The 27,593-nt window shown below is 40.1% G+C and overlaps 1 protein-coding gene across 9 annotated transcripts in view; it reads right to left on the reverse strand.

The window, feature by feature from the left end:
• Nucleotides 1-27,593, reverse strand: part of CTBP1 (C-terminal binding protein 1) — a 232,622-nt gene that overhangs the window by 122,006 nt on the left and 83,023 nt on the right. Inside the window, exon 1 of one of the 9 annotated variants that reach the window (XM_032747955.3) lies at nt 25,732-25,861. The exons of 3 other annotated variants lie outside the window; for them this stretch is intronic. In XM_032747955.3, coding sequence (XP_032603846.1) covers nt 25,732-25,738 — 7 coding nt within the window. In that variant the 5' untranslated portion in view covers nt 25,739-25,861. Of the gene's footprint in view, nt 1-793; nt 2,753-25,302; nt 25,322-25,731; nt 25,862-27,593 lie in introns of those variants that run through there. 5 more of the 9 variants (XM_030270534.4, XM_072927914.1, XM_072927915.1 and 2 more) reach the window with 5 other exon arrangements.

The following is a 27,593-nucleotide window of genomic DNA, read 5'->3' on the forward strand; positions in this document are numbered from 1 at the left end:
CAGACTCTAACTAATCTAAGTTTAAGAAAATAAAGCACTTTTTTTTCTGAAGCAGAAAAACAAAGAAACTTAATATTTACCATATGATGGTATCAAATGTAGGGAGGAAAAAAAAAACCCACTATGCATTGATTCCCTTTCTGGGAAATTAGGCAAGGAGCACGGGACATTTTAGCAGAGAGGAAAACAAGTCTTTCCCCAAAAGGCAAGAACTGGGATGTACACGGGGTCAGGGTTACACAACCCCGGCAAGCCGTGATTGATTTTCCCTCCAGCCAGGGAGGGCTGAATGTCCAGGAATGCCTCCATCCCCTTCTCCAGCTCACCTTCCCCAGCCAAAGCCTCAGGGAACAGCAGGAACGATGAATGGTGCTACTGTTGGGATTTTAATTGGTGGGAAAAACTTTATTCCCTTTTTTTTTTTTTTTTTTTTTTTGGTTTTCAGTTACAAGCACCACCAGCAAGTAAAAATCAAAAACAAAAAAACCCCAACCTCATGACCTGACATTTAAAACAGCGTTAGGTAAAAGTAAGGCAGTGAAACCAGAGCTGTGATACAGAACATATTTGCTCATTCAAGTACTAGGCTCAAATGGGCATTTTGCAATTCTGAACTGGACCTGCAGACTAGTCCTGAAAAATTATTCTATCAGAAAAGCTTTTTGGTATTTTGATTTTGAATTTTAAAATAAGCCCATTTTCCTCCCCGTTTACAAAGAGAGCATCCACATCTGAAAGAAGTTATTTTCCACCCACGTAGGGATTCCACCCATAAGAAAAGGTCACTTATTACCCCACTTTGTGAATACAAAAGAAGCTCCCGCTGAATGGGGTCTCCACCGAGGGAACAGATGGGCCAAGCTGGAACACGGCGCTGCTGTATTGACTGGTGATGGAGCCGAAATCGCATCGCCATGGCAACCCCTGCGCTGCCTCCTCCCTCAAGACAACAAGAAATAGCTCACCAGAGGTATTTTAGGAACCCCATAAAAAGAGAAAAACTGTGTTTCTTGCTTTCCAGTTATTTAAAATGTACCTACAGAAGGTGCTTTCAGGAAATGGATGGATGGTGTTTGCTTCCACAAGGTGAAAAAAATCATCTTTGCCTGTGCTGTAGAGACTTGCAGTGAATGCTGGGGGCTGATCAGCCTTCTAAAATGTTAACTCCAAACTTTATAGTCCTTCCACTGAAAATCGTTATGCTGATTTTCTGGTGTATCTACTTTGGGGTTTTATTTTCCTAATTAGATGAGAGCTGTCTGAAGCAAGGCCTAATGAAATCCAGCCTGTTTCTTCTCTGCAAAAGACCAGAGGTTACACCTACCTGCAATGCTCACATTGGTTTTGGTTTTGCTATTGCATTTAATAAACAAAAATGCTGAGGACTACTTTTGCTTTGCAAAAATCCCTTTATAAGACTACATTAAAAAAAAAAAAAAAAAAAGACCAAACTCCCCAGTGTGAGGGAAGGAATGGAAAGTGGGTGTGTGCCAGTGAACTCCCAACTTATTTCAAACAGGATATCCCCAAGCTTTCAAACAATAATAAACATTTAATTCTCCAAATAACGTTCTCTGAAGTACTTGTTTCCTTCCAATTGAAATTAATTGAGGTTTAATTTTCAGAAGAAGATTCCATCTCTAATTTCAGACTTGGTTACAGTGATAGACATCAGAGAAATTAAAACTGTGAGATACCATTTACAGAAAGACAGGTCTCCAAATGTAAACTAATTATTAAGTGGTCCTAGTGTTAACTCTTGCACAAAGCTTATGAAACTAAAAAACATATTTGATTTTCATAGCATTACCTCAAAACTCCAAGAACATAACCCAAAGCAGTTCCAGCTGTTTCATGTATATTTCAACAATTTTGCAAACTTTCATTCCTGATGCACCCCTGAAGGGCCCCACTTGGATTATAAATGTTTTTGTTTTGGTTGGCAGAAGCATCGGTACAATATTTGATTTAATATCAGCTTTAAAGCAATAATAAAAATAATAATCTCACTCACATGCCAAACCACCCATGCTGCTGTGGACCCTGGGGAGGGACTGGCTGTGGGAATCCTGCTCATCTGTTCCCATTGTGTTTTCTTAACTCTGCACAGTTGAAGATGCTGTAATGAAAATTTCCTTACCCCAATGTCTGGGCAGCTGAATTCAGTAGCTTTCCACAATTAAGTACTCCCAGCACTGGCACAGTAGGTTGTGTGCAACTGCTGCAATTCAGTGTAAAAGACCTGCCAAACTACATGGGATTTCTGAATATTAAAGATTTTTGGGGAATACTCACGAAACTTCCTGAAGTTAGGTACAGCAGGCAACAGAAACAAGATAAAAGCCTTGGCTGCTCACTTTTTTTAATTGCTAAATTCTGAAACTCAGAATTTAGGGTTTTATGCTCACATCTAGGAACTGGCAGTATTTAAAATGCATGTGATTTTTGTAAGCTTTTGCTTGCTTCTTCTTTCTTAAGGCACTAAGGTTGTCCTTCAAAAAAAGTCTGAAAATGACAGAAAATCACCCTGCAGCACTTTTCTCCTGCTTGCCACTGCACAGCTCACTCACTCTTTTCCATCTTTCTTGTTTCTTATTTACAACATACACTTCAGCTCAAAGCATCTTCACTCCTTCCCACACAGAACCCACTGGATGATGCTCCTCCACTCCTCTGCAGGGAGCTGCAGGTGACAGGACCTTTACTTTCTACTGCTAAAAATCATACGGTTCCATCCCCAAACTCTTGCACACTTATCCCATTTTCTCCAGGCTGTGTTAGTCATCCTCTCCACACCCCTCAGCCCTGATAAACTGAGGGATTACTCTTGGGGTTAAACAGTATCATCTCGTATCTAGATTAAAAAAATTCCCTACAGGACTCTGGTACAAACTGCCCATTTTTAGTCCACTTCATCTTTAGAGTGCTCATTTTGCATCATTCTGGTTTTCTACTTAATAAATTGTACGGTATCAAGTCAAATGTTATAGACAAACCTAGATTATTAAATCAACATTATTACCCTAATTAAAAATAATTCCATAAAAAGATCTTGCAGTTTGACAATTTATATACTATAAATCTGTGCAGACAACTTAATTTTCTATAGTTTCAACCCACGCTGTTGTTTTTTTAAAACATGGCAAACTATTAGCAGAGGCAAAAAGAAGTTGTAAGTAATCAGCAGAAAGTAATTTACACCACACAAAAAAATTACAACCTTTTGAAGCTAAACCTGAGAGTTAATCTGAGCACCACTGAAACCAAGTGTCTTGAGTTGCAGCAATAGCATAATTTTAAGAACATCTACCTCAATCAGTAAGACTCTGATACACCATTCACGTTCCTGTCACTGCAAACATGAGCAAGATTCATCAATCTTCAAAAAATTATATTTTCTAAAAAGATATTTTCACATCTTTATTCCTCAGTCTCCACCTTACAATTAAAAAAATTTAAAATGGGTTTGACTCCATGGAGGAAGAGAAAGAAACAATAAGATTCCCAGAGTTGTGGTGACAGAAAGATATTGGTACAACAGGAAACTCATTTTGTCACTATATCGCACTGTGTAAATAGAAAGCATAATTAATAAGGACAGGCATGTTAATTTTGGTTCCTTTCAAAACCTGCAGGCAAGGGGAGGAAGAGGGGGAATGACAATATTTGGCAATAGCAAGAAAAACAGTTGCAGATGAGACGTTTTTCAGTTCTCTTAACCAGCTCTAGTAACAACTCAGAATAAAAATAAACTTATAAACACTTTCATACCCTTTAGAGTGCTCCATTTAAATAGCATATTTAATCTAAGTCATATGTACCATTATAACAATGCTCTTTTTGCCCTCAATATGAATTAAGACTATTAAATATGTATGTGAAATAACAGCCCATGCTGGAATGTCTCCAGAATTAAATTCTCAATAGGAGGGGGTTTTTTTTTTTCCTTTTTTCATTTTTGGGGGCTTTTTGGTTTGGTTTTTTTTTTGTTTGTTTTTTCCTGATTTTTTTTTTTTTTTTGCCTTACTTGAAGCCACAATGATACTTAAAACTAGGTCAAGCTTACAACACCCAACAAAAGTAAAAGGATCTGCAATTCCTTGGATTATTTTAAAATATCTTCCTTTAAAATTTACCATTAAAAGATTTTCCATTCCCTTTGTGAAAAAAAAGATTTCTCTATCTCCCTGAAACAAGTGTCCACAAAAATAAGGTAACTACTAAAACACAGCTTTATTCCTGTCCTTGGGAGGCATTACTGCTCTGACATTACATTTGCTATTAAGTAAAGCTACTCAAACTGTATGTAGTCTAAAGAGAACTCACTGAGCAAAACCAAGAATTTCTAAGAAAGTAAGAGCAACCAATTATCCGATTTTTAGGAATAAATATGAATAAAAATACACTAAGTTCTAGTTTGCTATATGTATTACTAAAATGTAATTCATACACAACAACCTGACATTGTCAGCTGCTGCCTCTTCGTTTGCATTTATTACTTTCTAAATTCTAACAGATGCCAAAGTCAACTTGCATTATTTTCTTAAGAATAAAACAGATTTAGAAAATTAAGGGCAGGAATTACCTTCCCCTCAGCAGTCTGTTAAGCCCCTGATGTGCTTTGCCCTACCCATTTCCCCACCTGAGAGGCAAATCCTCTGCCTGCACAATGATGGGACAGCATCTTCTGCCAGCAAAATTGAGGAACCAGCCAGTTCATTCTTAACAAACCCTCAGCAGCCACTCCTCCCTCCATCCCCCTTCCATCACTGGGCAGACAACACAGTGCTTTCCAATCACTCCATAAAAGTCACATTTTCACCTTGTAGTGTAACACTCATCATCACCCTTGCAGATTTCCTGCATTACAGCTTTTCAGTGAACAGCAATTTACCTAACTACAAGTGCATTTATCAAGACAAACTCTACAAACAAGTGTAAATTTGAAATTTAAATTCCATTTCTCTGATAAAACGCTGCAGCCAGATCAAAGAAATCAAAGCAGCGGGGCTGCTGCAACACATGGAAAATACCAACTCCAGCTCTGAGAGCTGTGAAGAGCTGGGATGTTTGGGAGAGGACTGCCAGCACCAAGGAGGAGTGAAACCTGACAAGGAGGAGACCTGTGATCACCCAAGAAACCAGCTTCAGCCTCTGATGTAGGTACCACAAGCATCTCATTGAATAAGGGCACAGAGCTACGGGAATGCAGGATCAGATCTACAGAGCCTGGGAAGAGGAACCTTCTCACTGGTGAACCCTGATTTCAGTCAAGTCTATGGTAAATGAACCAGAGATCTCTGGCTGGTAAATATTAAAAGTGATTAATAAACAAATACCAGTCTACTAAACTAATTGTCAATGCCGAATACCAAGAGTGGCTTTGGATCCACACACCACCAAGGATAACCAGTGGAACAGCAATAACCTGGGAAGAAGAAACAGCCAACGAAGGATTAAGAGAAAACCTCAGCATAAAATCTTGCAACAACTTTGGCTGGAAAAGAGAACAAGATCATCCAGTCCAACCCAACCTCCTTCTCAAAACAGGGCTCCAAAATGCAATTTGTACAATACTACTTCCTAATGATTTGGAAAATGGATGTACTGGTCCAGAAGTTCAGGGAATGCTGTGAAGCTACATGACCACCTGTGATGGAATGATGCTGCAGCACAAGTAACTAGAAGACCAAATCCAAGTTGAGGTCAAGATTTATTAACAGCTAGTGATGAAAACAGTCAGGAGATGCAAAGCCATTTACAGTGACTAAATAAACCAGTGTGGATTCCTTGAAGCACTCAAGAAGTGCCAGCATTAAACTGGATGAAGAAGGTGACAAACTCCTGATAGGCCACCATGAGATCTGGTTGGACCAAAACAAAAAACAGATTTGCAAAGAGACCCAAAACGAAATGAGGAGTTGGGCAAAAAATGCTGAATTCCTCTATAGGGCTTGACATCTTCATCTCTCAAAAATAAACCAGTACTGTGAAAAATCTAAAAAAACAAAACAAAACAAAAAAAAAAGTGTGTTGACTTAACAGTACTCATCTTGAGCTGTGCATCCCTGGTGTAAAAAAGGCAGAACTGTACCATGAAGATCCTTTTCCTTTTCTCTTACCTAGTGTGCCATGTGTTGAAATGAAACTCAAAATTCACATTTTCTAAGGGACATGGGGACCAGCAATGCTGAAGGTGCTGGATGAGCACGAAGGGTTAGCACTGGGCCAGGTAGAAAAGGCAGAATTTCCAAATTCAAGCAGTAATTACCAAAGAGTGGCCCTACATCCAAGACAACGCCAGGTCAAAGGCTCCCATCAGACTTTTTCCACTGTGGGCACGTGGGAATTCAGTGCCTGCTCCCCTCCCGCAGCCTGAGGGACCAGCAGGAGCCTCCTGCCACTGCCAGCTAAAAAGCCTTTCATATCAGGACAACCTTCTGTCAGAATCCTTTTGGGACAATGATAGATAATCACATGAAATTATGAATAAAAGAGGCAATAGCTTCTTTCTGGAAAAACACCAAAACTGAGGGGAAAAGGCCCATGAAAGTATTTCTAATAGATTTCTGAAAAACTGTCTACAGCTTATCATGAACACATCTTGGCATGAAGAATGAATAATTCCAAGAGCATTTGATATCTTGATATAATTTACATATATATAATTGTGATGCAAATGTATATAATGTGAATTTATAGAAACCCCAATTTTTACTAGAAGGGCACAGAGCCAAACTAAAAGGGAACAATGGACAAGACGTAAAATACAGTTGCTCTTGCAGGGGTTTTCCTGATTAATGGTAAAACTATAAAGCAACACACATATTTTATTCATCAAAATACACTGCTGATAAATCTTGAGTGACTTTCCATGGCAGTTCCATGACTTCTGAAATCACCTGGAGTTTTAAGTAATATTTCCTCTCACTGCAACCTGGTTTGCTTAAAAAAATTACATTACATTTACTCAACACTTCTTTAAGCAATGAAACCCAGGCAGAAATCTGTTTATTGGTATAAAACAACATTCAGTAACCCCTTGCAATTGGCCCCACAATTTAAAAGCCCACATCACTATGGAAATATATAGGACAATATATTTATTGCAACCCATCCAAAGTTTCTTGACTGTTGCTTCATTATCTGCTTCCCAGAGTCCTGCTGAATGTTTACATGAGATGATTGCTTTTAATCTTTCGGTATTTGCTTCAGACATGCCCTGACAACCACTTAGAAAAGTGGTATTTTCCTGACAAAATGAATCATTTGTCTTCTACCACCAAGTTGCAGATCTTTGTTACAGAAATAGAAAGGCTAGAACATGCCCTAGGAAGTCTCTTTCTCTGCTTTGAAATTATAGGGAGCAGATATACTCACTTTGAAAATCCTGTGATAAAAAAAAATTTAAATTAAAAAAAAAGTGGCACAATTTCCTGAAGCATGAGCTCATAATGGGAATCAACATACTGTGACAAGTGGATTGCAAGAGGAAAAATACAGCCTGGAATTGCACAACTGCTTTCTAAGTCAAAGTACTGACACCATGTTCTGCTGAGAAAACCTTTTGTACCTCTGATTTAATGATAAATTTCATGTGATTTCTCCTGGTTGGAGGAATGGAACAGAAACAAAACCAAAACATTGTCCTGACGTGTCAGCATGAAACATCTCCTTTAAGAAATAAACTTCATGCCTTTGATTGTTACATAAAATTCTATTTTTGGCCGGAACAAGAGAGAAAAAAGAACAAGAAAATAACCACAATTATTCTCAAACCAAGAACCCATTAGAGGTCTAAAAACATGAAGGAGAAATCCTTTTTAAGGAAGAAAATACTTCCATTTAGAGCCCAATATTCCAGTTTTCACCACCTCTGCTTGGCAAACTGTGGTCAGTGCTAAACTCCTGCTCACCCAATGTATCCAGAACAGCCTCATCCCCCTCAAACTCATGTCCTTCCCACTGTTAACCACTCCTGGTTTTTTCCAGCTCTGACCTTCCCAAGGCTATCACTTCCTAACTCTATTTTCTGACAGGCCTTTCCTTCCCAGAAATTCCTCCTTCAACATCCCCCCAGGTTCAGCTCCTGCTCTTTGCTCTGCCCATCCTGTTCTTTGATCTGAGCAAACTCCATCACTCTATGGTGACAGCTCACACTCTGACTTTCTCCAAGATGGAAACTAAGATTCAGTTTTGCAGAAGTGCAGAACATGCATTGGTTAAGACCAAAGCAGAAGCATCACTTTGCTCTCCATCCTCCCTGGACACCTCAGCCATCTATAATTTTTCCTCTCAGCAGATAATGCCATCAGGCCACTGCTTCACAGCAGAGCATCAACAGAAATTTGTCCTCACTCTTCCTCAGCCTTTTTACAGATTTAAGTTGTGCTTCTTCTACTCTGCAAGTTCCAAAACTGAGGAGGAACAGCATCTTCTTATGACCATGAAGTCATCTACTACACTTTTCCCCAGGAGCATTTATGATGACTACTTTCCCCCACCAGGCTTTTGCCAAATAATTTTGCCCAAATTTTCTTCCCTTATTCTTTTTTTCATCTTTCTCTTTAAGCCCCTGCATTTAATTGGCTTGGGCAACTCAGGCACAGCTGAAGGGAGTTTTTTCCACTTTTTTTGTGTAAAAGATGCAATTGCAGTTGCTCACCTACATTTTGTTTACTAAGGATACAGATCACCATTTTCCAGCTCACTGTATTTGCCTTCAAGCTTTCTGCCTTTTACAGACAGCATTATTCCTACATATGTCATCTTTTTCCCCTTGACAAAAAATCGCCCACTGATGTTTCTTTGTTAGAATACAACAAATCATAATTATTATTCAACAGAGTAAATGTCCACCACAGAACAAAAGCAAATCTGGGGCTTTTCCTTTGCTGAAAAACCCTTTGGTTTAGAGTTGCTTCCTACTTCTAGCCTATTTCATCTGCCAGTTGAAACACAGAGTGACCTCTCCATATGGCACTTTCAACATACATAAAAAAGATACAGATGCACAAATGTTTTGTCTAAAGCACGGAGAAATTTGGAAGCATGCTTCAGTTCCAATTTATTGTCTTTGCACTGATACCGCAATTTAGAAAAATTAAAATGTTCCAAAGTTTGTGTTTGATAATAACTAACATTTCTAAAGCAGTTTTTCAGATGCTGTTTTTGAAAAAATGGACTACATACGTCTTCAGTATTAAGCAAAAGGGTCTTTTGTGAAGAAAAATACCAGTTACTGATGTCTATCCAACAATCAAATGTGCCCTGTGTAGGCTGTACACACTCATTCTCAGAACAGACCTGCTGATGACTGAGCTACTGCTTTCAGAGAAATTAATTTTTTTCCTTCAAAATCCTTCAGAAAGTTGGGTTGATGTTTTTAGCAATAATTCCAAAACATTCCAAATCATGTGAATAAAGAGCTGAAGTTACTTAACCAAAATAGCACAGGCAAATTCACAGAGTCTTTTTATTTTCATGAAAAGGACAAAGGTTCAATACCATAAAGTTCAGACCCCCATATATGTCCTAAAATCTGAAACATAGACTTGATCTAAAATAAAAACCCCAACCCCTCAGATGCTTCTGCTTCATCCTCTGCATTCAACAGCTGAAACCACGAGATGTACACAGCCAACTATTCTGCTATACGTTGGTACCCACAACCACTTTTATAGACCTAAAAGCATGAATTTACTATTTTTCTGGAGGCAAAAAAATAAGATCATCTTCCCAAGGTGTTGCAGTCCCCCTCTCCAGCAGGGACAGCCCATCCCATACACTGCCTTTCTTCTGCAAGCCGTGTCCAACCTCACAAACAACCCATCTCCAGCAAGGGTTGCAGGCCAGTGATCTCCCAACAGCTGGCCCTGGAAGGCCACAGCTGGATGACGAGAATCTTTATCAGCAACTAGGACACGCTGCTCTGAATGACATTTCCAAAGTGGCCAAGCTGAATGTGTCATAGGGATGTAAAAATCTTCTATTCAGGCATTTCCTCCTCATGAGAAAAGCTTTTCTTGCAGGCTCTGGTGACAGCACAAGCAGGTGATGTTGGGCATGTGTAATCCAAGAGACTGTTGGGAATATTAATCCAAGAGGCTCCACCTGTCCAAGAGCAATGGGGCACCAGAATTCGGAAAGACCCATCAGGGCTTTAGGAGCATCCAAAAACACGGCACTATCTCCTGCCCAGGACACAGCAACCTGGCTCCATCAGGAAAAGAAGAGCACATAAAACTAAACTTTGCAGAAAGCAGACTTGAACAACACAAGGTTTGTCCTTCCATCTTCCATGACAGCAATGCCACTACATTTGTTTGAAGAAGTTTCTCTGCAGTGGCACCTTCAAACTGCACCTTGCTGCACGTGCTCTCTCCTTATCTCCAGATGTTAAGATCAAGTTAATCTCTCAGCAGAAATGCACAGATTGCTGTCCTTGGACATCTCATGCAAGCCTCGCTGACGCTACGTGATCACCAACCAGAGGAAACAAAGCACTGCAAGGTAACAGAAACTGGAGGTCCATGTGGGAAACAATAAATGTTCCTTAGTAATAAACTCAGAAGATCTGACTGAAAAAAAATTATGTCCCATTATGCCCCCCTGGTCAGGGTACTTAGCTCTTTGTTTCTCCACAAGGCTTTTCAAAGGGTTGATCCATCCTTTCCCCAGCTGCTCTCACAAATGCATCCTCTCCCATACTAAATTCATTGTACTTAAGATGCACTGCTCTTCATCCACTAGAGCATCCAGTAGAGCATCCATCTGCTCCATTCCCACTCTGATCCAGCTCCCACCTGGCTGGCACAGCCCAAAATCTTATGGCAGAAGATGGGCATGGCAACCTGGGGCTCAGCTGGGAGCTTTCCACTGAGAGCCTGCCAACATTTCCTTGAATCCATTCTTCCCACTATGCTCTCCTGTACCCACAGCAACTGTGAAATCACTATTAATTATGCCCTTTTGCTGACCCACTTATCTCAGAACTGCAGTATCTGGGATGGGTTAAAAACAGGAAAAAAAAAAAAGGGAAGCTGCTCATTTTGCTTCCTGGACAACTCCTTTCAGAAAAGCCAACTCTGTTCTGATTTTCTCCACTATTTTTTCCTGTGTCTTTCCTTTCTTCTCCAACTTCTCTTCTGTATCTTCTTTTTGTTTCTCTCTGCAAGAAGAGGAATTGGGTTAGGAAAAAGGAACGATGGAGAACGCTGATCTAAATTGCTTCACATCTTCAAATATGTGGAGAGAAAATGATGGGGCGTGGGAAGGGAATGAAGCCCTGTGGGTTTTCTTTTCCAGATGACTTTCTTTCCTTCTGGCTCATGACTGAACAAGATATGAGAGAATAAGAACTGCTGGAGATTTTGGCAAATATTGAAAAGGAGAACATGCAACTACAATTATTCAGAGAATAAGAAACAAATGCTAAAGTAAAAAAAAAAAAAAAAAAAAAACAAACACATACATACAGACTACGGGCTCTTTCCAGAGGGAGAAGATTTTACTTAGTCTGAATTCAATGTGTTTATTTTTCCCATTAATTCAAGCATGGATTTTGTATAAAACTCACAAATACCTATGTCAAATACAGCGAGGAACACCAGCTTAGAGGCATCAGAAAGCATTATTTTATTATAAGAGAGAAGACACACAGTTCTGTTTCCTGAAGGATGGGCAAGGAAGCAGAAAGATATGAAAGCACAACCTTAATATTGCAACTAACAATGTTAAAATGTTCTTGCCTACACGTTAGGAGGCACCACCATGCATTTTTTGCTTACATTTATTTCTGTATGGAAAACAGACTAAAACTGGCCCTGGTACTGTACAATGCTACCTGGAGCAGGGCTAATTTCTGGTTCATAAGAAAGTCACGTACTCTGTTTTTACCCCCATGTTAAAAACAGAGCACATGAGCATTCCTGGGTTTGTTCCCACAGAAGGTGAGCTGTCCTCCAGGTCCTGAAGCAGGAGGCAGCTTCAGGAGATTCATGTTCCCCCTCCTCATCACCCACCACAAACCAACACAGCCACGAGAACTGCAAACCCACCAACAGGGAGAGCAAGCACAGAAAGTGAGGATTTATTTAAACATAAGCTGCTCTTGAGACAAACTTTCATAGGTTTGTTTCCTTACTTGTGACCTTTGGGAAGGAAGGAAGGACGGACACGTTCGAAACCTCAGTCACTGTTTGCAGAGGTGATACCATCCATGCAATAAATGTAGTACATGTACCTGATTATTTGCCTTCACCAAATGCATCAGAAGAAACAATCTGTTTGGTTTTAACTCATTTAAAATGGAGGTATCATTCACTGTGAGAGGATTTTTCCATAGGAACAGGGTTTGGACTTTGTGACGTTTTCAGAAAGACCTTAGAAATAATATAAAATAACAACTATTTCTGCCTCCTGCCAGGCTTGTTGGAGTATTTTAAAACAGCTTTGCTAAAATAAACTAAGTTTTTTTTTTTCCCCCGAACAGATTTGCCACCAGGGAACCAAATCCTACCCTTATAAGGCTACAGCAAAACAAAAGTCCCAAAAAAAGTACAAAATCTAGTCCATTTTTTAACACAGGAAACAGGAATATTAAAACACAACAGGTTTAAAATCAGTCTCTTCAGAATTAGCAGTAGTCAGATGCTTCAGAAAATAATGTTCCCAAAGATCACCTTCTGGTCCTTCACTCCACTCCTCTCCATCTAGTAAGATCTTGAACTGCTAGAGCTACAGAGCTAAAGCAGAGATTTTAAATCCACAGCCAGGATTCAGACTTTACTCATTGCAGCGTTTTACACACACAGACATGGTTACTTTTACCATTAAAGAACTCAAACTGTTATGGCAAAGCAGAAATTATTTAAACAACTTTGCCTACAAGGACTGATCCTGCCTCAGTATTAAAACCCCAATATACACAAAAAGAAAGGAAAACCACTTAGTGTTAAACACCGGAGAAAGATCTCTAAAATAGCTTACAAGAATATAAAATAATGCCTGTGCTAAGCTCTAAGCTAACACAGAAATCAAACATTTTTTTGAAAAAGAACAAAAATCAATATTAAAGATTAAAAAGATTAAAGATTTTGGTTCTCTCCAAGGTAGGACAAATTACAAATTGCAGGGGGGGGGTAAAAGTTGAAAAGCCAAGCGTTTGGGTTTTTTTTCATTTTACCAAATTTCTGCTCTGGACCATATTCTATTTAAGAAATTGTATGAGAAGCAAATTGCTCCAAAGCTGAGCAGAACCTCACCCAAGGTTAAGTGAACACCAAACCCAAACCACTTCCTTTGGGTTCTTGGTATAAAAACAAAATATTACCAAAATATGCAGCAATAGAGGATGCTGCTATGGCAGCTTGTCCGAGCAGTTCCATGGCTGATATCTGCAGTGTTCCAAGTCTGGGTAAGTAAACTTTAAAGGATCTTGAGAGAAAAAAGTTATTTTCATCCTCTTTTTTTTCATTATCCAACACTACGAGTTGAGTTGTATAAAAGATTTTACTGTATCACATACAAAAGCAGTGGCACACCAGTGAGCACTTCATTAATTAAAAGCCAGAAAAGGAAGTTTGCTAAACGAAGCAAATGTTCTTATCACTCCTATCTATATTCATTAAAACTGACAGGAAACCAAATATCACCATCTGTCTACTTGCAATAAAGACACTAAAAACAGCTCCGGGGTAGAAGAATAATATAAAGTATAAAGCTGCAGTTTTTCAAGTTTCAGTTTTAAATGGACAAGAGAGAAACTGATGTCAGACGAGGGAGAATGAAGGATGACAAGGAGCTGGTACACGAGATTGAAAAAAGAAGTTACATGCTTTAGAATATAAACTGAAGCCCCTTTCAAATCTCAGAAAACAAACAACAAACTATAAAGTTTACACTATCTTTTTCTTTCAGGTTAGTGGGTCTGGAAAAAGCCAAGTGTTAACAATGGCAGCTCATTTGCCTACTTACAAATAGCTGCTAGGAAAAACAGTCAGAAAATTGTATTATGCAACATAAACTGAGAATTTTTAACGGTCAAGCAAGTCCCAGGAAACACTTGTGCTTCATTATGTCTTGATGCACTCTTTTCAGATTTACAAGAGATCATTCTTTTAATTATTCCTATGTTTGGATTTTGCTTACAAATCAGAAACTTGATAAAAATTGAGTAAGATTTGATAAAAGGAAAAAGATGGCAGAGGTACTAACTTAGCTATGAAAAAAAATACCAGGCTGGGCTCACACCAGCAGTGGCAGGGGTCAACTGAAGGTCACTGATTTAAGGTATTTTCCAGCATTTGTACAATTCCTACCTTCTAGTAATCACCCTTTTTTTTTTCCTTGCACTGCAGGGGGAGAGGAAAGAAAAAACAAATAGATGGTAATAAGATATTTAATGACAGAAATGAAAATAAACTACTGCTCACACTCTCAAGAGCACAACTCCCTGTCGTTAATTCTGCACTATTCCCCAGCTGCATTTTGCATAGCAATGAAAAGCACTTCCAGTTCCTCTCAATGCTGCATAAAATATTAGCTACACAGTCACAGTTTTTAAGACTAAATAAGGTTAACGTAATTTAAGGCTGAGATAAGCAGAAAAAAAAAGAAAATTCATTGTTAAAAGTCTCCCAGCCCTCTGTGGTGCTGAGGTATCAGAGCACATATGGTGCAGAGCAGATCCCTGGGACCTACAGGAAGCACAAATGGGGTCAGGAGAGGAGGAGCAAGGGAGTTCAAGACTAAATTTAAGCCTTATTGATTTTTATTATTATGTTCTTCCAGGATGGTACTTTGCTTTGTTTATTTTCTGTCCTAAGAACAGTAATTCATACCTTGAAAAAGGTTCTCATTAATATTCTATGAGAATGCTTTTTTAGCCTCAATACAATTACAGCAGAGCAATTATTATTCTTCTGTTAATACTTAAACAATACTAACAGAACTATTAACAGCCCAGCATAATGAGGCATTTGTGAAACAGAATTGTAGTGCTACTTCTGTTTACTAAAGAAACCTCAACAGAATTATACAAGTTAAATAAAATCTGAGTGCAAAAAAGTCACTGCGAGCAGATGTGCAAATGTGCCATCAGATTCCTCCCTGATGCTGAGAAATCTCCTTCTGAAAGTCAAGTCAATCCTGTAAGGATATAGGAAAACCAAGCATTTTTAAATGAAGGCTGAAATTCAAGAGTAAATTCTCTTTTATGTTCAATATATAATGGAGGCATCTATTTGTGCATGCCAATGAAATCATTGGGATGCTTAGAAAGGATCTGGTAGGCAAACCTGGAGGTATGTAAGAGAAGAGAAAATACAAAACTATCCATAAAAAAATTCCTGAGTGTGCTGTAAAAATGCATCCAGGCTGATGTTGGAGAATGTTTATTCTAAAGGTGGTTATACAGCACCTAAAACACACAAGAAACATTGCTGTGATGGGAGGGAAAAGTCAGTGTTGACATGTTACCTTTATAAACCTTTTAATAAAAAGGTGCATAGCAAGGCAGCAAGCATAACCCAGATTATTAGATTTTGGAAAATTTTATTTTATATATGGCTTATTAGAGCTCCTATTTTCCTACTGAGAGTAGTAACTGTGGAAATTGCATTTGAAATTATTTGCTAACAGAAAGCAAATGAGTACTCAGGTTCTTCAGGAGCATGGATAATCAATGGAAGAAGTGAAATTCTCTGGCAAAAAGAGAACCACAATTTGCTCCTGTGGTTCTCCTGTCCACAGCTGCAACTGTAACAGTGTGAAAATCAAAGCATCTTCCACAGCAGATATAGGAGAAAACCAGACCCAGACGCCAGGCCCCTTGGATTTGAGAATGCCAGGCTGGGAAAAGCTTTTCCAGTTCTTGGGAACCGAGAAAAGATCCATTTCCTACAATCCTCTTAAAAAGGTAAATGAAGATGAATCCTGAAACAGTCTTGGTCCGTCCCGTTCCCATACTGGTGAAGGTGTTCCTGCACCATTTTCCTTTAATTATGGGAAACTTTCTCATATCATATACACACAATACTACCAGTATTATTATGTTTATTTATATACATACATATGAAAATATCAACTTATTAAAGACCAGTATGTTGTTTTTTTTTAATCTTGTACCCACCTTGTCTATGAGCTGTTAAATCTGCTTTGCCTGGTCTCTACCCACAGATGAAGCTGTCCCTTCTGTAAGGTACCACCGAGCAATCCCTTTTGCTGGTTGCACCAATCCCCCTCCCTGCTCACAGGATTATGTAAACTGTGTTTAAATTCAGGATGGGTTTTGCCCTTTTGTACCCAAATGCATCCTCTTCTCTTCATCCCAATACATACAATAAACCCTGGATTTGTCAGGTTTGATCCTAGCTTGCAGCATGACTTATTTTGGTGAGCAGTTTGCTTTAACACCTCCTCACCCACTGCAACACCTCCTGGATATTATTCTTGAATTTGCTTTAGATAGTCAGTAACAGTTTTCCACACACCTTTGTAAAAGCTTCCCTAAAAACCTGCTTTTAAGTGACTGCTGCAGTGAATATCCCAGTCACAACGCCCTCGTGTCTTTTATTTAAAGTACAGCACCATCACCTCTGCACACCAGTGATGTAAGTAAGGCTTGTCACACTTTTGTTCCAGAGCATTAAAAAACCTGACCCAAAACCAAGTCCATTCTACATGTACCTTTTAATCCACACAAAGCCAAAATAATTTATTACTATTTACATTGCTTTAATAGCTTTTTTGAGTTGCTATTTAGATGGTCTTAGTACTAATGACTGAAGCAAGCTGGAGCAGGTTCACAGCCCTAAAAATAAAACCTGGGTGTCTTGAAGCCTGGGAAAAATACAGCAATACTCCAAGGGTGTCAGTACAAACCTGCAAAACAAATTTTCTACACAGACAACATTTCTTATTCATCAATTTGAATGGACAGATATTTATAGACAGAGAATAATTCAGTTTCTACAGGTTACTTGGACACTCCCATCATCATGCTCCCCTTTCCACTGTGTTTCTTCTCCCACACTTAATTTGTCTGCCCTCTACCATTTTTCTTGCCTTGAACCAGGCTCAGGCCAACTATTTCTCCATGTCCTGGTTGTGCCTTTCTCTCCCCCATACCCAAATAATGTGATGCAGGTGATGGCTGAGCCCACCAGGGCTAGGTCTTTGTAAGCTCCAGTGCAGGAGGGTCTCACCTCCTGGGTAACAAGTCCACCTTTTTCTGCCATTTCCTTACACCATGTGGTAATTCCAATACCTTTTTTCCCTTTCCCCATTACTTTTCAGGTTTTTTTCCTTTTTTATCATCCTATCACTACCACAATCTTTAAGAGAAAGCTGAGGCTGTTAAGTGTCTCACACCTGTCATTTCAGCATTATGATTAGAAAGCAGATTCTGGAAATCCTGATGCCACCATAAAACTGGTAAACTAGGAAATCTCACCTTAGATTCCATCACTTTATCACTGCTCTTGTATGCTTCCCTAGATACCTGCTGATCACCATCAGAGACAGGATATTGAATTGTAAGTGCTTGCTCTAAATCAGAACAGCTGTTCTTACAGATTTATTGCTAAAACAACATGGCTTCTACCAGACCTAAGAAAATCAGCAGGAAATGAAGTTACTGACTCTTGTATTTTGCTACAAGTAGCTTTGGTATTTGGAAATTCCCTTTCCTTGTCCATGTTTGTTAGACTGTTATGCAAAGAGAGTTAATTCTGGTAAAGATTAACACATATGTAAAGTACCCAGATGATTTCTTTGATTGTGATTGGAAACACTTAGATATGAAATTCAGCACAAAATACTTTTCAGCTTCTGAGAAATACGAGTGAAACTACTTTGAACATGATTACATTAAGAGCATTGTCCTTATTAACATAAGAAAGAAAAACGATTTGTTGGAAAACACTCAGCATTTGAGGTATTCCATACTGTTTTCCAATGTTATTTTCCCAGAGACACCAAGAATGGTTTGGTTTTGTGGTTTGGGTGGGGTGGGGGAGGAAGGTTGTTGATGTTTTGGGAAAACCTACCAAAGCTTGCTTTGCTTGCTGATCCTCAGCTACAGCAGTAAGTGGCTACTGGCAGACCTAAATTCAAAAGCCAGCTGCAGGAGAAACTGTCATTATTTCATCCATACAATCTAGAATTAAAAACGTTTTTTTAAAAAAAAATGTATAAAACAAACAAACAAACTTTTAAAAATATTCCAAATAAACAGCAAAAGGTTTCCTCAGTGGCAAAGTCCCAAACCCAGTTGGCCAAACCCTTCTGACCACACATCCACCCTTGGGTTTCAGATCCAAGTTAAACTCCACTCCCCACCAGCCTTATCTTGCCAAATTCAGAGCAGAAGGAAAACATCCAGAGGACTCCAGCACAGGCAGAGCACGGACACACACAGCAGCACTCCCAGGAGCCTGCTCTGCAGTTGGATTTTATTAAGGAATGCACACACTTCTGTGCCCCAGTCAGAAATATTCAGGGGCTCCAGTGCATGAACAGTATCTCAATAACCCCATTTCCTTGTCTGTATCACAAAATAAACACAGTCTCCGAGATGGACTCTATGGATTTATGTCCTTTCAAAAGAATTTAGTAATTGGAGGGGGGAAAAAATAAAACTACAAGTGAACAGTTCAAAATGTGCAGTAAATAGTTTTGAAAGCAATGTTCTCATCTGGGAGTATTGCAACAGATGTTTATCATGAGCTACTGCAACAGTTAATCCAACTCCCAGCCAGATTACCTCTTTGCCTTTGGAAACCAGCCTTTTCTCCATGGGCAACTTCCAGAAAACAAGGGGATGTGCCAGAACTGACAGCAAGCAGTTAACTGAATAGAGCAGGAGATAAAAAAAAAAACCATAAAGCCTAACCAAATAAACTGATATCTGGCCCAAAAGACTTAGATTAACAGGTGTATGTGTGGGTGGGATTGGAAGGAAAAAAATAAAGAAAAACATTTAAACAAAGCCTTCATTGACATTCTGGCCACCTAAGTGGGTACACAAAAAATGAGCCAAACAACATTTTTGAACAATTCAGCAAATAATGGATTTCTTTCCTTTTTTTTTTTTTTTTGAGAGGGTAGAAAATATGATTATTGAACTTTGATTTCAAAATTACTGTGGTGCCAATAAGAGACAGTAACAACTCAGAGGTTATTCTATTCCAAGATACTCTGAGGAAGAATGAAAAAGAAGGTACGAAACTACATATGCAATCTGGTATTTACTCCTTAAAGACACAAATGCAAATCACAATTTAAAGCATCATTATTTAAAGCTGAAATTACCATTTCATAATGAATGCAAATCAGATCCCTGTTTACAACATTTCCTAAAGGCAAGTGAAGGGCTAGTGAGTCCATGCCCAGAGCATGGACTTACTTCTGCTCCTGACTTCACAGGCATTTAATGTTGGAAAAACCTTGAGCATACATGGGTCCTGTGGAAAGAGTGAGCAGTCCATCTGCTTTGACCAATCCACAAGAGATCAAGAGAGGTAAGTGCACCATGTTCTCAGTGCACTCACCTGAGCATCACCTACAGCTCGCCCACCCCTGGGACCACACTCACCCTGGCTGCTCCAGAATCCAGGGGAAAATTCTGGGAGCCAGAGGTGAGTTTTGAGGATTTACAGCCTTCAAGAGCTTAAAAGACTACCTGCAACTTTCACATGAAGCCCACATCTTCCCCTCCACATTCCCAGCTGTGGTATCACAATAATAAGAGTCACAAATTCTGGAAACTTTGGTCTAAACTTCCTTCCTTACTGAAGAGAATCTCAGCTTGTTGGTTGTTTGGGGGTTTTTAGACAGAGAAAAACAAATGCCAATCTGTCGAGTACAAAAAAGATGTAAAGAGATTTTGTTCCTCTAATTGCTCAGCAGAACAATAAATGAATAAAAAGCTCTAGGAAGTCCTTTCCATTCCGCAGTATTTCTGCTGGTAATGCAGAACAATTTTTCTTGGTACTTCTCTTAATCAACAAAAACAGCAAACATTACCAGTCCTTTCATATTGGATGAAGGGATATGTCGCCCTGATTCTTAAGATTTTCTAAAGCCTTCTGAGTTTACATTCTGTTAGAAAACTTTCCCACACAATTTCTATAAACAACATATTGTTTTGCATTCCTTCATGGGGGTAGAGAAACTTAATGTACTAGTGGTTTGTCCAATGTCTTTGGAGAGGTGGCCCATTCACTCTCCAATCCACTGTCACCTTTGGAAAAGTATAAAAGTTGGAGTCAGAAAATAAACTCTCTCTTTTACCTTGCAAAATATCAGGGGGCTCGCGTTGTGCTTTCACGTGTCCTATAGCGACAGGGATTGATGTTATTTATTCAAGAAAGTCTTTATAAATATTCTTTCCCTTCTAAAAAGACCAGTGACCACAGAGCCACGTGTCTGCAGTACCTCTACTCAGCCCTTGGCCCCTTCCAGGCCATTGGAACAGCCACCCATTGGTCTGTTGGCTAACAACAACCATTTGCAGTTTGTCTTGTTAAGGTTTCCCCCACATATATCAAAAGTTTAAAGTGTCAAGGGAAAGGTTTTGTTTTCTAAATTTTTAGTATTCCAGAGAAATATACTGACATTGCATTCTGCAAGTCTTGCCAAAAATGTCTTTTGTGTTCACAGCTTCAATGTTGATGATAAATTTTGAACACTAACAGTACAAAGTATGATTTAAATCAGAGCCTAAATCATAAATGTAAAAGTAATTTAAGCTAGTGAGCTGGAAACCTTAATTTAAATAATCTCATTTTGCCAATATAGTTCTCCTAAAGACTTATTTGCTTTCAATGGTTGTTAGTTCTCACTGAGAAGGTAAATAAACTACATGCATCTATTTAAATTATTATGAAGCCTAATATATTCTACATCTTTTATTTCTACATTTTATTAAGTAGACAATTTACTAGGCAATTATTTTTTTAACTACAACTCCTAAGTGCTTCAAAAATATTTAGTGAGTCCTAAAGCACCTTTTATAATTATGATTATCCCCATTTTATAGAAGGATAACCCAAAGAAGAGACAATTAACTAGTCTGGGCTCTTTCCTTCACCACATTAAACTAGCTCTAAGGTAACAAGATTGATCTCCACTATGACAGCAACATGTTACACATAATTTTTCACTCTGACCGAGAAATCGCAATAATTTGGAATTATTGAGTAAGAGATCAATTAGAAGCAAAGATTCAGGCAGCAGCAGCAGAAGACAGCTGAACTAAATATCTGTACAAAATCTGGAGGTTTTGCTGGATGGTTTCACCAAGATATGGCACTTGGAACTATTTTTACTTCATCTCCTAAAATGTGGATGCAAAGGTAGCACCCAGCACAGTCTGCTGCTGTCTCCACAACACCACAGCTTGCTTGATGAGCGACCTCAATTATTTTGCCCTGAATGACAGCAAAAATAGCAGTGAGCACTGAGATCACTCACACAGCCCAAGAGAACTAACATGCCAGATTCTCCAAGTTGTACAACCTCTAGTTTGAGTGCTCATTTCTTAATATGGTGCCTCAAAATTTACAGCACTTAGTGTCAATGTTTCAGAACCATTTCTGTGTACTGAATATTGCCCATCCTGCTGTGCCAGAATGAGACCTTCAAAGGGCAGTTTCTTTCTTGAGGGACAGCAGCAACCTGGAACGTTTACTAGTCAATATAGGCCATGTATGAAAAGTGGGAGAAGTGCTACAGAATTATTTTTAACATTTTTCCACAGTCTCTCATCACTGTGCCCATTTTTCATTGTACACTAAGTTGGTCTGTGATGGGAACTGCATCTTTCCAAAAGCACATCCTGATGTCTCCTCCCAAGCCAGCCCTTACCAAGAAGGAGCATCAGCGTTCCTGAAACTACTTTACTCTCCTGTGAACTTTCCTTTCCCAGGATGCACACCCAAAATTTGAGCAGTTAGACATTAATGACCATTTCTGAGCTTGCCAGGAGTGGCGAGAGGCACCCTCCCCCGCACGGTACAGGAAAATAAAACACTAAAAGACACAGTTGTCTATGAAGAGACAAATTTGATAGGAGTAACCACATAAAATGCCAGCTCTTCCCCTCTGGTAATAGAGTGACCACTACAGGGATGTGGAGCAGAAGGGTCTTGAGGAGACAATCCATTGTTTTGACACTGCAAGGTCCAACTCGGATTCCCAATCTCACAGCAAGTCCTCATCTGCAGTTTCAGGATATAGGGTGCTGTTCCAAAATCAATTGCAATACTGTGTGCCAGACCCCAAACTACACCCCACTGATAGGCCACACACACACATCATCATGTTTTTTGCTGACATACAAGCATAGGAATCAGGAGGATGAGCAGGGATTGCAGGTCAGGGACCTCGCTGTGCCCAAGCCAGGCCCCCTGCTACAGCAAAAGCGAAAGGCTGAACACAGCCAGCATTTCCTGCCCAGGCTTCCCAGGGAGATGTTTCCCAGGGAGATGCACCAAGAGAACCCCTACCCTGCCCTGGTTTCCTGGCCACCAGGCAGGCTCCAGCCCACCCTCCCTGCCAGCAGGCTCCGGGCAGGATGCTGCTGCTGTGGGAAGCGAGCGAGCTCCGATGGGAACACCAGTCCCGGAAGGCAGATGTTGTGTAAATTCATATTTCATCAAAACAGTTAATTGTGACAAGAGGGCTATAAAAATCCTGTACCACTGAAATTATTTCTCTACTTAGAGCAACTCTACTACCAGGAAATGTTACACATTGCACTTTATACCCAACTGGCAGCACTCAGTGATAACATTACAGCTCTGTTAAATAACAGATATAAAAATCACAGATCTTTAAAAAGTACAAATTAATTTTTCTCCCGTCATTCAACATAACCATTTACAAACAAACATGCCATGCAATTGTCATTAAAAGTTTTCCAATCTAGCGCTGCATGTGTTTAAATATGAAATTATACTTCTGAAATAAACATTGCTGCTATCAGGGAAAAGTGCCACCATAAGTCACATCACTATAAGACAGAAACTGCCACCATTAAGACTCAATAATCTCTCACATTGCACCAAGGGAATGTTCTCTCTCCATCCATCAGGGTCATGATAAAAGGAAAAAAGCAAACAAAAACCAGCTACAAAACAACCAGACAGCACCTGCTAAAACTTTGATTGTTTCAGACCCACGAGTAGGTAAACAAGAAATTCAGAGACTGTTTTGTAATGAATGAATGGTTTCTCCATATTACTGGTGCCAAACCTCCAGTAACCTATGTTCAGCAAATTAATACAATTAGGAAAAAATATAACCCAAAAAAAAACAACTAACAGGGTTTCATTTTCTCTAACCCAACCTTTGTTTAATTTATTAAGAATTTCTTATCACTTCATACTTGGAAAATATATATTTTTAGTAACATGTATGTCCTTTAGATATTAAGTCTATACTCAGCAACATTTAGAGTAAGAAACAACAAGGTTTTCTGCAGCTCCATGGGGTCACAAGATCTCGACCAGAGAAACAACCCAGTACTGCGCCAAAGGGAAAGAAAAGCCTTCATCTGCTCCCCCTCACCTGCCTGGGTGAGAAAACAAGCAGGAGGCGTGGAGGTTATTCAGTTCTGCAGTACTCACATCATCTTTCACATTTCTGTTACCACCACAAGCAGGCAACGCCTGCCAGCCTGGCTGCAGTTTGTTTACACACTATTAGAAACCAGAATTTGCTACTTAGGCTAAAAAAGCCTCACTAGGTATCAAAGAGACGTAGACCTTATTTTGTCTGTTTTCTCAGGATGCTCTGAAAAAAAGTTTATATAATGCATGAAAATTATGCATGCTATTATGTAACAAAATCAAAGTGCCATAAAATGTACACATGGGTAGTTCTACTTTCAAACAGCAGTTGCTGAACTGTAGCTGGCTTCATTTTAAAAGTACAGATCACTTGTATAAACAGCATTAATTTAATCATAATAACAACAATTTATATACAACCCTCTAAACTTCCCACCTACTCAAGTCATCACGATCACCTCATCATAACACTGATAAATTCAAGTCAAACTCCCTGGGTGTCTGTCATTTCAGAGGATTTGGGTGACGATCAAAGAACTACAGGTGCACAGTTTTTCCCTGGGAGATGACAAATCACTGGTGGTGCAACAGGTGCTGTTACCACTCATCATCCTTTTTCCCAAAAGGATGCCCCTGTCACGGTGCCTGTGGGCAGTCAGGATGTTTGTGCACCCATGGGTGCTCAGGCAGGAGGTGAGGACACACGAGTCTGGGTCAGTGCAGCTCATGTGGCCACTTCCCACACCCCAGGGAACAGGGGCTGCTCCTCCTTGGTAAGGCCAGACTGAAATTCTTCCATCACTCCATGTAAAAACCTGTATTGATTCTCACAGCTTCAGGCTAGCAACAAAAAAATTAAGTTTTTAGGCCTAGCAACAGAGCTGGCCCCACAAGCATCCTTGTGCCTCTGCAATGTACAGCAAGGGGTTAATCACACATGCAGGTGTAAATCTCACTGACTACACGGACAGAACCATTGATTTTAACCCAAATTCTATATAAGGCACCTTAAAGCTTCAGCGGAAATTTTATTTAAAAAGCCATTCAAGCACTGATTTCTGAATGGCCATAATCAATTATTTCTATCCAAATCTCCACTTTTCACACATCATAGAAATATACTACAGCTTCCAGTACCATCTCCAGCTGGGGATGCTCACAGTGTATTTAAATTCCCAGATAACTACTAGATGGCACAGAAAGCACAGAGCCCAGTCCTAACTGCAGCCTTATGCAGAGAAAAATGCCACAGAAAAAAAAAATTGCAAAATCTGTCAGCAGATTTCTCTGTCTGAACGCATATCTCCAGCAGAAATAACTTTTGCCATGAAAACCACCAGCAAACTCAGAACTTAAGAACGTGGATGTGGTTTTCATAAGATGTTAAATATACAGAAGAAATATAATACTTACAGTTGAATGTAAAAAAGGAGATATGCTGCAAAATAATAGTGCTAAATTTGTCCATTAAATGTATAATAGATTTACAAGGCAAAATAAAAATAGGGTATTTAACTTCAGATTTGTTATTTTAAACTCAAACCAAAGTATGTTCAGATAACCGCACCTAACCCACATCGATTTCCAATTAACCCAAGGGGAGTTACTTAATATTTGGCAAATCCGCAAAAATAACTTCTGGGAAGAATCCCGGCTTTTCCTCCGGGACCTGAGAACCTCCCCCGGCCGGTTCGCGTTGACTTTCCGCCGCTGAGCACACGCAAACCTGGATTTCCCAGCCGGAGCCGCCCGCAGCGCCAACTCCGCGCCCGCCGAGTTCCGGGCGGTCCCGGGGCGGGGACCCCGCACAGCGCCGGTCCCGCGGCACCCCGGGGCACCCCGGGCCGGGGACAAACCGCAGCCCAGCCGGGATCCATCCCCTCGGCTTCCCGGGAAAGCTGAGCTGCCGCCGGCACAAAGAGCCGCATCCCGCGATCCGCGGGCAGGATGCGGCCGCCGCTGCCCCCGGCGCTGCGCTGGCGCAGCCCCCGCCCAGCGGCCGCCGCGGGGTGCGGTGCAAAAAATAATTATTGGGGGGAAAAAAAAAAATAAAAAACAAAAGAGAATCAACCACGGTGGCTTAGGACGGGGCAGCGCGCCGGGCACCGAGCATTCATCCATCACCCATCACCCATCCAGCCGTGCCCCATCCCACCTTGCATCCCGCCGCCGGCTCCACACCGGAATCCGCCGCCGCCGCCGCCGCTGCTGAAAATACGGGGCAGGCGGGCGGACCAATGGGGGCGGAGAGCGCCGCGCCCGCAGCCAATGGCGGCCGCCCGCCGCCGGCACCCGGCCAATCAGAGCGCGGCTCATTCGGCGGCGGCGGCCGGGCGCGGCGGGGGCGGCTCTGGCCGCTCCTCGCCCGCCCCCCGCGATTAATTCTTTGCCTCCTTTTTTCCTCCGTTTTCTCCTTCCCCACCCCGCCTTGCTTTTCCCCGCCCTTTTCCTTTCTTGTTTTCTTATTTCTCATCTCCCTCTCTCTCGCTCCCCCCTTTTAAGTTCTCTCTGCCTTTCTTATTTTGGGGTAGGGCCTTTTCCCGGATTTTTTACTGTACATTAATTTTAGAGACTAAAAACTTGGGGAACCCCCAGGGAACTTGTTCTGCTCTGTACGGAAGGATGCTCTTGCCTAAATCACGACCGATGGCTGGGAAGCTCCAGAGAGTGATATTTTAGAGAATCCAAAAAGATGAGGGGATCTAAACCACTAGAACTAGTCCAGCCAAAATCTGAGCTCAGCCGCTGGTTTTGGCATGGCACACAAGCTCTTCAACAGGCTCCCAGGATGCAGAACCAGCCTTTAAAAATAACAAAACGAAACCAGCAGATGTTTCAACCACACAGCCCCACTCCAGCATGCAAAGCTGCTTAATCTGTATCACCACTGTGAAATTCTTAGCAAAGTTTCTAATTCAAGTCAAACAATTGTGGGTATAAATACCTGTTTTGCTAAAATATAGGGAATAAACAGCCCTTTTAAAAACAAAAATCAAATTCATTAATATTCATTCTTGCAAATAAACTTTTCAATCAACAAAACTCATGACTGTTTTATATTACAGCAGAAAACTATCTACTGTAGAACAGGGGGATAAAAATGCCTCAGAATTTTCTTCTGTTTTTCCAGTCTGGTGACCCCAATAATTCCTAAGTTTAGAGACAACTAAAACAGTGTCAAAGCCTGCACCTCCCATTTCTGATGTTGTGCTTCTTCTTCCTCACCCTCAGCATTTAAAATCACTGAATTGTATTTGCTCAAAGCCCTTGCCTGAGCAGGCCACATTATGAATACAGTCACAGAGTTTGGCTAATACAAGATAACACTGTTTTTCATGAAGCTGTGAAGTGATAAACCCAATATCAACCCACGTTTGATGATAATTTACAGGAGAAAGCTTTTCTTTTGCAGATCAAGAGAGGTTTTTTCCTAAGGTGCCCCAAGAACCAAGAGCACTATGTGGCTATGAACTGCTGACAGGCAACCAATAACTGTGACAAATTATACATTCATGGCATCTGCAACAATCGATAAACTGACTCACCAAATTACTAAAATATAGATCACAAAGCATACATTTTTATTAAAGAATAACTTCATGATAACCAAGTAATGTGGATGCTTCCAAGCATAAGATTAAATTACATGCTGAGCAAATCTGGCATTTTGTGATAAACTATGAAAATAGTCTTTGCAACAGCAACTGAGGAAGAACATTTCTGACATAGTCTATGAACATGTCTTATAAAACACAACCAAAAGTAACCAAAAAAAACCAAAAAAAACCAAAAAAAACAAACCCAACACAACAAAACCAACCAAACCCCATAGTGAAGTGGCAGCTCAGGAATTCACTACCATATTCACAGTAATTACTTTCTAGACTTCTCCTTGTTTTGTAATTTATTCCTTCAAATACAATGTTGATTTTGGTGTTAAAAGTAATAAAAACAGATTACCTCCATAGGGGAATAGTTACACCAAATGAATTCCTTAACTAGTCAGACTTCAGCAGT

The sequence above is a fragment of the Taeniopygia guttata genome, chromosome 4 (assembly GCF_048771995.1).
Source record: "Taeniopygia guttata chromosome 4, bTaeGut7.mat, whole genome shotgun sequence".
Taxonomy (NCBI): domain Eukaryota; kingdom Metazoa; phylum Chordata; class Aves; order Passeriformes; family Estrildidae; genus Taeniopygia; species Taeniopygia guttata.